We start from the raw sequence: 13,715 nt of genomic DNA, 5'->3' as shown, positions 1-13,715 counted from the left end.
CCTTCCTGATTTCTTATTCTTTTGCATGTTTGTCACACAAAATGTTTCTGATCATCAAACACATTTAACCATTAGTCAAATATAACACAAGTAAACACAAAATGCAGTTTTTAAATGATGGTTTTATTATTTAGGGAGAAAAAAAATCCAAACCTACATGGCCCTGTGTGAAAAAGTAATTGCCCCCTTGTTAAAAAATAACCTAACTGTGGTGTATCACACCTGAGTTCAATTTCCGTAGCCACCCCTAGGCCTGATTACTGCCACACCTGTTTCAATCAAGAAATCACTTAAATAGGAGCTGCCTGACACAGAGAAGTAGACCAAACGCACCTCAAAAGCTAGACATCATGCCAAGATCCAAAGAAATTCAGGAACAAATGAGAACAGAAGTAATTGAGATCTATCAGTCTGGTAAAGGTTATAAAGCCATTTCTAAAGCTTTGGGACTCCAGCGAACCACAGTGAGAGCCATTATCCACAAATGGCAAAAACATGGAACAGTGGTGAACCTTCCCAGGAGTGGCCGCCGACCAAAATTACCCCCCAAGACGACTCATCCAAAAGGTCAGTGTTCGGCCTGCATGGCAGATTTCCAAGACGCAAACCACTGTTAAGCAAAAAGAACATTAGGGCTCGTCTCACTTTTGCTAAGAAACATCTCAATGATTGCCAAGACTTTTCGAAAATACCTTGTGGACTGATGAGACAAAAGTTGAACTTTTGGAAGGCAAATGTCCTGTTACATCTGGCATAAAAGGAACACAGCATTTCAGAAAAAGAACATCATACCAACAGTAAAATATGGTGGTGGTAGTGTGATGGTCTGGGGTTGTTTTGCTGCTTCAGGACCTGGAAGGCTTGCTGTGATAGATGGAACCATGAATTCTACTGTCTACCCAAAAAATTCTGAAGGAGAATGTCCGGCCATCTGTTCGTCAACTCAAGCTGAAGCGATCTTGGGTGCTGCAACAGGACAATGACCCAAAACACACCAGCAAATCCACCTCTGAATGGCTGAAGAAAAGCAAAATGAAGACTTTGGAGTGGCCTAGTCAAAGTCCTGACCTGAATCCAACTGAGATGCTATGGCATGACCTTAAAAAGGCGGTTCATGCTAGAAAACCCTCAAATAAAGCTGAATTACAACAATTCTGCAAAGATGAGTGGGCCAAAATTCCTCCAGAGCGCTGTAAAAGACTCATTGCAAGTTATCGCAAACGCTTGATTGCAGTTATTGCTGCTAAGGGTGGCCCAACCAGTTATTAGGTTTTGGGGGCAATTACTTTTTCACACAGGGCCATGTAGGTTTGGATTTTTTTTCTCCCTAAATAATAAAAACCATCATTTAAAAATTGCATTTTGTGTTTACTTGTGTTATATTTGACTAATGGTTAAATGTGTTTGATGATCAGAAACATTTTGTGTGACAAACATGCAAAAGAATAAGAAATCAGGAAGGGGGCAAATAGTTTTTCACACCACTGTATATGTAATATTTTATATTTATTAGTTAAAGCAGACACATTACCAAATACATTCCAAAAAGTAGCTGTTTTTCTTTATTTACCAGTTTCAGCCAGGGAAAAAAAAACAAAAACTAGACTTTCTACAGATCTAGGATACAAATTTTAAAGTAAATAAAAATAAAATACTATATCTCTGTTTTATAAAAAAAAAAATCCTGGAGAGAAACACTAGGGCGTTGAGACGTGATCTTCACAAGAAGATCATGGAAGACATTTAAAAGAAAACACAAGATGAAAGAGATTGGCCACGGAGTGTCTCGCGGGGACCTTAAACATGAGATTTTGGGCCAACAGATTGACCCAGGACCGTCTCGCGATGACGTGGAACATAAGATTCTTGCAAGACATGCCCTACTTACAATCAGTATCAAATAAGCCTAGAGGCAGCAAAACACTCAGTTGTGTAAAGGAGGCTTTGAGCACACATAGGGCTCTCACCACATATAAAGCATATAAGGACAATACGTTATAAATGAAATGTAGCTGACTAAGCGAAGAAGAAAGCAGCATGGAGAAAAGAGACTCAAAAGCGTTGGAGAGAAAAAAAAGAAAAAGAAGAATCAAGGTACTAATTCAGAAAATAAGGAAAGTAATTGTCAGCCCGGAACAAGTGGAATTTAAAAAAAAAAAGTGTTTCCAATCCAGCTCAGAATTAAAAGACACATTGGCACTATACACATGCAGAGCAGGTTAGAGATTATGAAAGCAGTGGAATTCGAAAGGCTCAAAAAAAATCGTTGGCGCAATACACGTGGAGAAAGTTAAAGAATATGAAGTAGGAAAATTGGAAAGTATAAAAAAAGAAAGTAAAGATTGCAGGAGCGCAAATAAATGGAAATTATTACTTGAAAAAGGGAAAATAATCACCATGGACCAGGTGTCATTGGAAAAAAAGCAGGACAAAGCGAGGTCAGAAATAAAAGATAGAGTAGAAAGCAAAGTAAAACGTCATAAAGAGGTTAAAAAACAAGGGGGCCAAACACATGCAGAACAGGTTAAAAATAATGAAAACTGGAATTCAAAAGACTCAAAAAAAACATAGGCGCGAAACACATGCAGAGTAAGATACAGAATATGAAAGCAGAAAAAAGTGACAGTGTCAAAACAAAGAAAGTAAATGCTGCATTAGCACAAAGAAAGAGAAATAACAAAAAGGCGAATAGAGATTGAATATATGGACCTAGGTGATATGTCAGAAGTATGTAAATATTGTAAGGCTTTAAAGTTTAAATCGGAGAATTTCAAAAACTGAGTTTACCTTACATGCATTTATTAGTTACTTTGCAAAAAAAATGATTAACTGCTGATGATGTAGATTCCAAACAGAGAAACCTATCCTGGATTATGGTACAAAGTCATTAAACACATGTCTCACTGATCTCATTAAAAAGATTCAGCATATTGGGACTCCAAAGATTCCAAATATTGTTTTTACAGAAGTTCTGAAATAAAAGTGAAACTAATGAAATAACAACAATTCAAAAGAAAAAAAATCTTAAATGTGTGTATCCAGAAAACCAAACACGGAGGTTGGCAAGCGAAGCCCCCTAGTATAAAATAAAGATAATATATACCTCATATTTACTAAAAGTAGGTGTTTGCGCATAGTTGTGGTCAGTGAGATTTTTAAACATTTAAAAATATATTTATTTATATTTATTATTATACAAGTATTAAACATAGTAATACAAGACAGATCCATTATCTCATTGTGCTGTCTACCATAGCTCAAAGAAGAGATCTCAGTGACTGAGATCTGAGGCTATGACGGAGGCCATCATTAAAATAAAAATCTTTGACCTTTATAGCAGTTTATGTGATGATGACACAAAGGTTTGTGGTCGGAGAAGTGTTTTTCTTTTGGTTTAAAGTGGTTTGAAATAAGTAAATTGTACATAAAACCTTACTTTATTCTCTTGTAGAGCTAAAATGGGGGTATATTTGCCTTCCAGCTGAACAATATTTATGTTGTTCATCCATGTTTCTGACAAAAATCCAGGAGTGCAATGTAAATTTGTAGAAACCTTAGGTAATAGCCTTGTTTCAACTTCTGCCAAAGTATTAAGAAACCATAGAGTGGCATATTCTTCTTATGTGTGGAAAAACTGCTTCTTTCACTAATTAATGATTAACCTCAGTTACTTTAGTTTATTGCTTGAGTTTTGCTTTAACATTTTACTCTTTCAGGAACAGCAAATTGATTAAGTTTCTATATTTACAGTTTATCCATCAGTATGTGACAGTCAAAGTACTGGAAAATTAAATGTTCCTCCTTCAGTTCCACAAAGTGAAGTGGATGCATCACGTCTCGAGCAAGATTTTGTGCACAAAGTCTATGAAGAAATTGCTGGCCATTTCAGTAGCACCAGGCACTCTCCTTGGCCAAAGGTAGTCGGGTTCCTGAAATCCCTTCCTAGTGGTGCCTTGGTGGTAGATGTTGGCTGTGGAAATGGTAAATACCTAGGTGTCAATAAGGATCTTTATATGGTAAGCAAGGGCAACGGTTGTTTTACTGTATACTGTACATTTTACTTTCAGCAAAATTTAAAAATGCAAGTGTAATAGTGTCAAAGAGCTGTTATTTAGACCATCCCTTCTACTTACATCGCTAACATGAAATTCCTTCTTTTCAGAGACACTGTATGGCTGAGTACTATTATTTCAGTCATTTTTATATAATGCCCTTCTCCATCATAGATTTCTTGAAACTGCATTTCGAAGACACGGACACAAAGAGCTAACCTTTGCAGCACTGGACAAAACATAAATTATGGACACAATGACAATCCTTGACAGGACACACTGATGCTGAGACATTTTTGACTTGCCAAATTTTCCTAACTGAATACAGTATCATGGGGATGTGGGATAATTGGAATACCCTATATTAACCCACACTGATATATGGGATATTGTGTAGATTGCATATACTATAATTAATGAACAGGCTGGGAACCTAACTCTATATCAAACTCACATACCACTAAGCCAACATACAGTGATATCTGTGTGGTTTACAAATGAAAATGCAATACCATTCAAGAAATAAAAAAACATTTGCTAGAATATCTCTGGGGGCATATCAAGTGTATCCAGCTGCCATCAGCTGGATAACAATGGAATTTTAAGGATATAAGAAGAAAATTATAAAAAAATTCTTGGCTCTTGATTTTGCAAAATACAATTTGAAGGAAATAGAAACAAAAATACTGAAGTAAAATTTTATTCTGTTATATGGACAGATTGGCTGTGATCGTAGCAGGAACCTTGTAGAAATCTGCAGAGAAAGACAATTTCAAGCTTTTGTATCTGATGCTTTGTCCATTCCTGTTCGTGATGGAATTTGTGATGCATGTATATCTATTGCTGTGATCCACCATTTTTCAACTAAGGTAAGTTGGTACAAAAGGTTTTTGCTTTATTAATTTGTGTGTGATTTGTTTTGCTTTCGTTGTAATGAAGGTAAGCTTGGGTCTTGTACAGAGGAGCTTTTTAAAGTTACTTAAGTTATTTCTCTTACTTTTATTGTATCATTAAATCTAACATCTGTGGAAATTCACTGAAATGAACAAAATGAAATTCAGGATAACTTAACTTTTTAACTTTCCTTTTCAAAAACTGAAACATAATTGAACAACATTGCAATTAAAATTAAAATGTTGTGATCACTGAGGAAGCACTCAGCCATTTAAAATAGTGCATGTGTAATATTTCAATCCGAAACGTAAGGAATATGTTTACTTGTACAGATAATGCCAGATAAATAGTTTGAACTAAATAAGATAAAGATTGTGTGTTATTTAGTTATTCTGAGTGATGTCTTTTCATAATAAGTATGCAATCTGTCCTTTATTATGTTAAAACAGGAGGTTATATTACCATGTGCCCTTGCTCAAATGCTAGGGATCCTCTTATGAATTTGGTCCTTAAACTTCTGGTTATTCTCTTGGGTGAAATTCAGTTCTTAGAGCTGTCATTTATTGCTGCTCCTTCTGCCTTATGGGGACCCTTGGTCTCATGCACCCAGAATAGGCTGCACTTTAGTTTTTGGTTTAGGCGTCACTAGGCTTAGAAGATTCCCTGGAACTTTCAGTTCCTTTCCAGAGGTTGTCAGTCCTTAAGGTCATATCACATTGCACAACGTTTGCAGTGATTTTCAGTTGCAGACTTCATTTACATAATCTTAACAAGTTCGAGGCTGTCATGATGCGCTCCCATTATTGCATTTTTTATGTTTGACATACCCAATGACTCAGTCCAAACAATCTGAGAGTTGGCCATCAGAAAAATGGGTGAACTTGTGACAATTTGGAAAAGTGAAACTATACTGGATTGTCACTATGCATTGACATACTGTGCAGTTTCTAGTCATGTAACATGACATGCTCAGTCAAAGAGATTGGCAATGGCAGTCATCAAGTTTAACATTCCCTACAACTATAAGTTGTGCATTGCGACACATTTAATCATATCTTGAAAAGAGTTTGATTTGAGGTATCTGAAGCTATGATTATTTGCATCATTATCCCTGTGCCTCCACCTTAGTCATTGTGGACAGACAGAACAAACAAACTACCTAGTTTTAGAAATTAATTTTTATTATTGTGTGCATGTTTTTATATTTTATTTGACACAAGATACTGTATAAAATAAGCATGCTGTTAATAATGCTAAACATTACCAGTGGAGAATATCCATACTGTTTGACTTTCAACAGTTTCTTAGCATTTTCTCTGCATAAATGTGTATAATTATACTGGGACAATTTGAGCTATGCTGGCAGTGGCATCTCCATATATTTCTGTGAAGGCACTGAGTTTAGTTTTATTCATTACAGAGAAGTACTACAGGGTGGCAAAACTGGATGAAATGTGCCTTATGTGCCCTTTTACCACTAAATTCTTTTAAAGATGATGATGTAGAGCCTTTGTGGTTGCTACCAAGATGAAAACATGTCAGAAACACAAACAACATTCAGAAAAGAAAGTAACATAAAAACTTGTACTTGTTGAATACATACGTAAGAGGTGTACTAATTAGACATGCTGCAGATATCTAAATCCCTTGGCAGTTCATTTCCAGGGATTCTGTTAGTTGTAATTGAAGCACTGGGGCTAAACTCCTGGTGTTTCTATTGGCATATACTCACTTTTCGCATTATACAGATCAGCCCTTGCGATTCGTGGGTTTACAATTAATGGGTCTGCCAATTTGCAGATTTGTTTTCAATGTTTAGGTGGAAATTGTTTTGCGAGTATTGCAGAAATCCACAGACACTGTGGTATTACTGCTTAAATGGACTGCAAATCCCAGCATTCCCATAAGTACTGCATCTTTGGGCAGCGTTGGTGGTTGCCGCTAGGGCTTCTGTGTGAAAGATGAGGTTGTTGGTTTTAAAAGTCAGCCAGAAGAAGTCAAGAGGATCGCAAATGGTGGTGTGTTTTTGTTTCAACACTTCACTAAACAATTGGATTCAGGACGCATTCATAGGGGATTTCATTTCATAACTACTGTACACCACCAATATCTGAATCTATGAACTTTGTCATGTTTAGCATTTTATTGGATTTTTTTTGTATGTGTAATATTAATCATCTTTGTAATTTAATACCATAAATAAACAGTTCACACAACTTTAATATAATAAGTTACATTTTGTAAAAAGTTACAGTTCATTAAAGAACGGCTTAACTACACACTTTTTCATGGGGGCGGCCGCACATCTTTGTCTTGCACAGTAATCATTCTTTCTTGTGTTTCTTAGAACATTTTTCATTTTATCTAGTGTAATAAACTTAGACAATGCAGTAATCATGGGCCCAAAGTGTATTTCTGAATTTCCATATTCGTAGGGTTCCTGCACCAGCAACAACCTGGGAAATCATAAGGGATAGCTTTCCTTATATGATATCCTTTCTTAAGAGAGTTCACCTTAAACATATGTATGAGGTATTTAAAAATGTATTCATGTTGAGTGGATAATACTAAAAGTTAGCTTCATCTAATTGTACTATTCAAATGCAAAGTGTGAGTGTAGCCTGTTTTATATAACAAATATCTCCAAAATCATCCCAGAAAAAAAAGTAAGGTTGTTTAACTGCCAGTTTTGTTACCAGTGCATTCTAGTTCAAGTGCTAGGTATGTTTCAGAAGAAAATCCATGTTTTTAGTGCATAGCTAGACTTTTTATTGTTTAATTGATCCACCTTGTTGTAATGGAAAACCTTAATTGCTAATGTTAATAGTATGATACATTATTTCCTTAAATAATAATAATAATAAATATGTTTTATGTCAGCCCATATTGATTCATTTTTTGTTATTTATTCATTATTATTTTTACCTAATTTACTTTTTTTTGTGCATCTTTTTATTTGACATCTTTTAAAGCACATGCACATCTGGTATATAAAAGTGTGCTGTAAAAAATACTTTTGTAGTTGTCTCAGAGGATATCAAACTAAAATCAGTTTACCTAGAAAATGAATTTTGCAATGCCAGTATTTCTTGAGATGTTTTAAATTATGAGCTGCTGGATACACAGAGAAGCTTGTCAGTGGGACATTCATTTTGGCCTACTGCTTTGGATGAAGCATACAACAACTTTTTTAAGTAGCCTGGAATAAACATTATTAGAAAATATAGTAGTAGAATAGATAAGTCAGTTGATGTTTGCATGAAATGAATTGCTAAATTCTGAGATAAAGCTGCTTACAAGTTTCTAATCATAATACAGTATATTATAATTAGTACCCTTGTAGGTTACCTAATGAGAACCTTACTAAAGATATTAAATCTTTACTCAGTCACACACAAATAAAGTTTTAATCTATCTTATTTCCTGAAGTGCTGTAAATAAATCTGATTTATCATTTTCTGGTACTTAGGCTATATGCTGTTTATAGAATATCCTAAAAGAGGAGAGTATAGGAAAATGATTACTATTGTAATTATTAAATAACTATATATTTTATGTCCAATAGTTAGTAATGTGTATTATTAACTAAATTAAAATAAACTAAATAGGCTTTATTACTGCATTATAAGGTATTGAGATTATAACCATTGCACATCCACTGAATAAGAGGCTTTTTAACACCTGGGGCCTCATGTATAAACAGTGCGTATGAGAACGTTTCCACGTTCAAATCGTGATGTATAAAACCTAAACTTGGCATAAAGCCACGCACATTTCCACGGTACCTCATACCCTGGCGTACGCAAGTTCTCCGCTCGGTTTTGCAGACTGGCGGCACCCAGCGTTGAAGCAGTGCTACAGTTCCTGTGTGGTTATCCTTTCTTTTTCAGATCCACATCCCTGACGCGGCTTTATAAATACACTGAAATTAACCACATATTGTTTATTAGTTTAATAGTACAGTAATCCCTCCTTGATCGTGGGGGTTGCGTTCCAGACCCCCCCCCCCCCCCCGCGATAGGTGAAAATCCGCGAAGTAGAAACCATATGTTTGTATGGTTATTTTTATATATTTTAAGCCCTTATAAACTCTCCCACCCTGTTAACATTATTAGAGCCCTTTAGACATGAAATAACACCCTTTAGTCAAACGTTTAAACTGTGCTCCATTACAAGACACAGATGACAGTTCTTTCTCACAATTAAAAAAATGCAAACATATCTTATCTTCAAAGGAGTGCCATCATTAGCAGGGAATGTCAGAGAGAGCGCTCGCTAAGAAAAGCAAACAATCAATCAAACGTGCTTATAAGTATACAGAAGCACCGTGATAAAGCGGCATTTTGTAGAGGAGCGTCCGTGTCCTCTGCCCCTCTGCTCACACCCCCTTCGTCAGGCAGAGAGAGTGAGAAAGATAGAGAGAAGCAAACAATCTCAAGCACCGCGCGGGAAGCATATCTTATATCATTGAGGAGTTTTAGTTAATATGTAATACATGCTCTGATTGGGTAGCTTCTAAGCCATCCACCAATAGCGTCCCTTGTATGAAATCAACTGGGCAAACAAACTGAGGAAGCATGTACCATAAATTAAAAGACCCATTGTCTGCAGAAAGCGGCGAACCAGCGAAAAATCCATGATATATATTTAGATGTGCTTACATTTAAAATCCGCGATAGAGTGAAGCCGCGAAAGTCGAAGCGCGATATAGTGAGGGATTACTGTAATTACCCAGTAACAATATCGGGTGCATGGAATGGTCAAACTATTTTAAATACAATAGCTGCTTTAGCGTTGTTACTTTCACTGCACTTTCTTCTTCTTTCAGCTGCTTCTGTTAGGGGTTGCCACAGCAGATCATCTTTTTCCATATTACTCTCACTGCACCACTCAGAGTATTTATATCACTGTATCTGAGTGGGGAATCAAAGATCTACAGAAGCTGAGAAAGAGAATTATCGGTATACAGCATCAAGCACACGCTATGTTATAGTGTGAGTTCTACACACGGCATTATACATGAGGCCCCGATCAGTAATATAGAAAAGGTGTAATTAAATCAAAATTTGACACATTAAATGGTTTTTTCTTAAATGTTGCTGCTGTTCAAATGCCAAAAAAAATTTATTCAGTGTTATCTTTTCCTTGACTGATTCTTATAGCAAAAGAAAATAATTTTATTGTTCAGAAGTCTGCAAATCAAAGCTCAAAGAGGAAAAAATAAAGAAGGGATCTCAATGTTGTTTTCAGGTAAAGTGGCAGTTAATGAAAAAATGTACCACATGAAGAAGTGGGAGTTCAGGGTGATGTTTTTAGAAGTGCAGAATTGGCTCAGACACAGGAAGCATGAGCGTGGCTGATGTTAACAGTTGTGTTCCACAGGGCCAGTGCTAGGGCCGCTGCTATTTTTAATATATATATATATAAATGATTTAGATAGGAATATAAGTAACAAGTTGGTTAAGTTTGTAGATGATACCAAAATAGGGGGATTGGGAAATAATATGGACTCCATTAAATCGTTACAGTAGGATTTGTACAGAATACAGGCTTAGGCAGATTTGTGGCAGGTGAAATTTAATGTCAGTGAATGTAAAGTATTACACATAGGAAGTAAAAATGTTAGGTTTGAATGGTAGGTCTGAAAATCAAGAGTACACCTTGATGAGAAGGGTTTAGGAGTCATAGTCGACTCTATGCTGTCAACTTCCAGACAGTGTTCAGAAGCCATTAAAAAGGCTAACAGAATGTTAGGTTATATTGCAGAATGTGTGGAGTACAAGTCCAAGGAGGTTATACTCAAGCTTTATAATACACCAATGAGACCTCATCTGGAGTACTGAGAGCAGGTTAGGTCTCCAGACTACAAAAAGGGCATAGCAGCGCTAGAAAAGGTCCAGAAAAGAGTGACTAGGCTCATTTCGGGGCTACAAGGGATGAATTATGAAGAAAGATTAAAAGAGCTGAGCCTTTTCAGCTTAAGCAAAAGAGGATTAAGAGGTGACAAGTTCGAAGTGTTTAAAATCATAGAGGGAAAAACGTACAGTTAAAGTAGATTTCCATTCACATGCATTTTTTAATAAGATATCAAAGAAAGTCTAAGAAACTATTTAAATAAAATCAATCAATGAAAAAGATAAACCTAGAAAAATAGAACAACAGGGTAAATACAAATTTACAAATAGTAAATCTTAAGATATTGAGTGTTTGATAATTAGAAAAGCCAGTAACCTAGAATTTGTTCCAGAAAAATAAGACACCAACCACTGTTATCCTTCTAAAATATGTACTATTTTCTCCACCTTTTGTTTGCTTTTTTTGTTTATTTTTGCGTGAATGGATGCTGAACATAAATTAACAAGTTTCATCTTCATGCTACTCATGCAGCAACCTGTCACTGTATAATCTCTGTATTATTTAATTTACTGTAACTTGAAAACATTCTGTACAACATTAATGATTTTTGCATTGCAAAATTGCATTGCATCTTGACTGCTCTGTCACTAGTAAAATGCTAAAAAAAATTAAGATTAATATGTACAGATTTAGCCTTATTTTGCATTAATGGCTTGTTGGGTTTTGACAAAAGCTGCTAATCTAAATAAGTAAACGGATGTATTAGGGAAAAACAATGCTAATTGTGTTTTATGTTTAGGGACGACGTTTGGCAGCTATTATGGAACTAATGAGAATTTTGAAGCCTGGAGGAAAAGCTCTGATTTATGTCTGGGCTTTGGAACAGGAGTACAATAACAAGAAGTCTAAGTATCTGAAAGTAAATAAAGGTCAATTAAGCCAAAAAGATATGAAAGAATCCAAGCACAACGAGCTGACTTCCACAACCTGCAGTCACAACATGGAAGATACCAGTGAGGACACTGCAGAGGAGCCTTTTCAAGCTGAACTAACTATTCACACCAATAGGACTTCATTTCTGTCAAAGGATTTGCTTGTGCCGTGGCATCTCAAAGGTATCTCCAAGAATAGCAGAGAAACTGATAAGCCAAGTGTTGAATCTGACATAGAACCTCAAAACTCTGCTGTATTTCATCGCTATTATCACGTTTTCAGCAAAGGAGAGCTGGAGGAATTATGTGCTAAAATTGAATGTGTTCAGATTCTCAGTAGCTACTATGATCAGGGTAATTGGTGTGTCATTATTGGTAAATTGTTATAGAACTATTTTAACATGAATCATTGAAAAACATTTTAATAATTGTCCAAATAAACTTTAAAGAATGATGGAAATCATATTCACATGGTGTTTCATTTATATTTCAAAAGTGTGTGTACTGGTGTGTATGTATATATATATATATATATATATATATATATATATATATATATATATATATATATATATATGTGTGTGTGTGTGTGTGTGTATGTGTGTGTATATACCACCAGGTGACCCGCGGATTCGACTCCCTGTGCAGGGCCATCCACTGTAAATGTCCATGGTCCGTGACAAGGATGAATTCCCGGCCCAACAGGTAGTACCTCAGCTCAGTAATTGCCCATTTAATCAAACCAAAGCCACTCTCTCCACCCCCGCATACCTGGTCTCCGGGTCCAACTGTTTCCGGCTCAGGAACATGATGGGGTATTCTACACCATTGACGCTTTGGCTCAGCACGGCCCCCAGGCCTGTGTCTGAAGTATCCGTCTGGAGGATGAAGGGTAAAGAAAAGTTAGGTGCTTTCAAAACAGGAGCGGACGTAAGTGCCTGGTTCAAGTCACTAAATGCAGTGCCTGTCTTTACAGTCCACACCAAAATGTTTGGGGCCCTTTTCTTTGTCAAATCAGTCAAGGGTGCCGCTCTCTCCGAGAACCGGGGCACAAACTGGCGGTAGTACCCTGCTAACCCAAGAAAGGCTTGGACCTGCCGCTTGGTTTGCGGACAGGGCCATTTCAAAATGGCATCTACTTTGGAGCACTGTGGCTTCATGGTATCCCGACCCTTAAGGTAACCCAAATACTTGGCTTCGCTCAATCCAAAGGAACATTTCTTGAGATTAATCCGAAGCCTAGCCTCACCAAGTGTCCGCAATACCGATTTTACTTGCTGTAGGTGTTCCATCCATGTGCTGGAATAGGTGACCATGTTATCCAGGTAGGCAGCACTGTATGAGTTATGAGGTCTGAGCACTTTGTCCACCAGATACTGGAAGGTTGCTGGAGCTCTGTGTAACCCAAATGGAAGGGCACGATACTGCCAGTGTCCACTCAGGGTGCTAAACGCAGCCTTAACCTTCGTGGAGTCCGTTAAAGCAGTGGTCCCCAACCTTTTCGCAACCATGGACCGGTTTCATTCCATACACAGTTCCGCGGACCGGACCAAACTGTGGGGGATGGATGATATATGTGTAACAAAACACATTGAAGTGTGTGTTGTGGTGCAGCAGTCCCCAACCTTTTTTGCGCCATGAACCAGTTTCATATAAAACAATATTTTCACAGACGGTATAAAAAAAAACTAAAAACAAAGTGTGTAAAAATACAACTCAACATCCCGCAGAATTGGTGGGAGCCCTGAGCTTGTTTCCCTTTTATGAGCCGGTCCCATCTGGGGGTAATGGGAGAGACAATGTCACCCGAAGTGTGTTACTTATGTCAAGTCTACTCTGTAATTTGGTTTTGGTCACTGTCACGGCAGAAAATCCCGTTTCACAAAGATAGGTTGTTGGAAATGGAAGCAATGCATTCACTGCTTTTTTGGCGATCGCTGGAAATTCTGCCTTGATCTTAATCCAGAACGCTGACAGAGTT

At 36.8% G+C, this 13,715-nt stretch overlaps 1 protein-coding gene across 2 annotated transcripts in view; it reads left to right on the top strand.

Annotated features, from left to right (window-relative positions):
• Nucleotides 1–12,194, top strand: part of alkbh8 (alkB homolog 8, tRNA methyltransferase) — a 72,561-nt gene extending 60,367 nt beyond the window's left edge. The window contains exons 9-11 of one of the 2 annotated variants that reach the window (XM_039744200.1): nucleotides 3,751–4,016; nucleotides 4,772–4,921; nucleotides 11,602–12,194. In XM_039744200.1, coding sequence (XP_039600134.1) covers nucleotides 3,751–4,016; nucleotides 4,772–4,921; nucleotides 11,602–12,123 — 938 coding nt within the window. In that variant the 3' untranslated portion in view covers nucleotides 12,124–12,194. Of the gene's footprint in view, nucleotides 1–3,750; nucleotides 4,017–4,771; nucleotides 4,922–10,108; nucleotides 10,530–11,601 lie in introns of those variants that run through there. The other variant, XM_039744201.1, reaches the window with a different exon arrangement.
• The last annotated feature ends 1,521 nt before the right edge of the window (nucleotides 12,195–13,715 follow it).

Source organism: Polypterus senegalus, chromosome 2 (assembly GCF_016835505.1).
Source record: "Polypterus senegalus isolate Bchr_013 chromosome 2, ASM1683550v1, whole genome shotgun sequence".
NCBI classification, from domain to species: domain Eukaryota; kingdom Metazoa; phylum Chordata; class Cladistia; order Polypteriformes; family Polypteridae; genus Polypterus; species Polypterus senegalus.
Note: the sequence above shows the minus strand (reverse complement) of the source record. Positions and strands in the feature narration are given on the sequence as shown.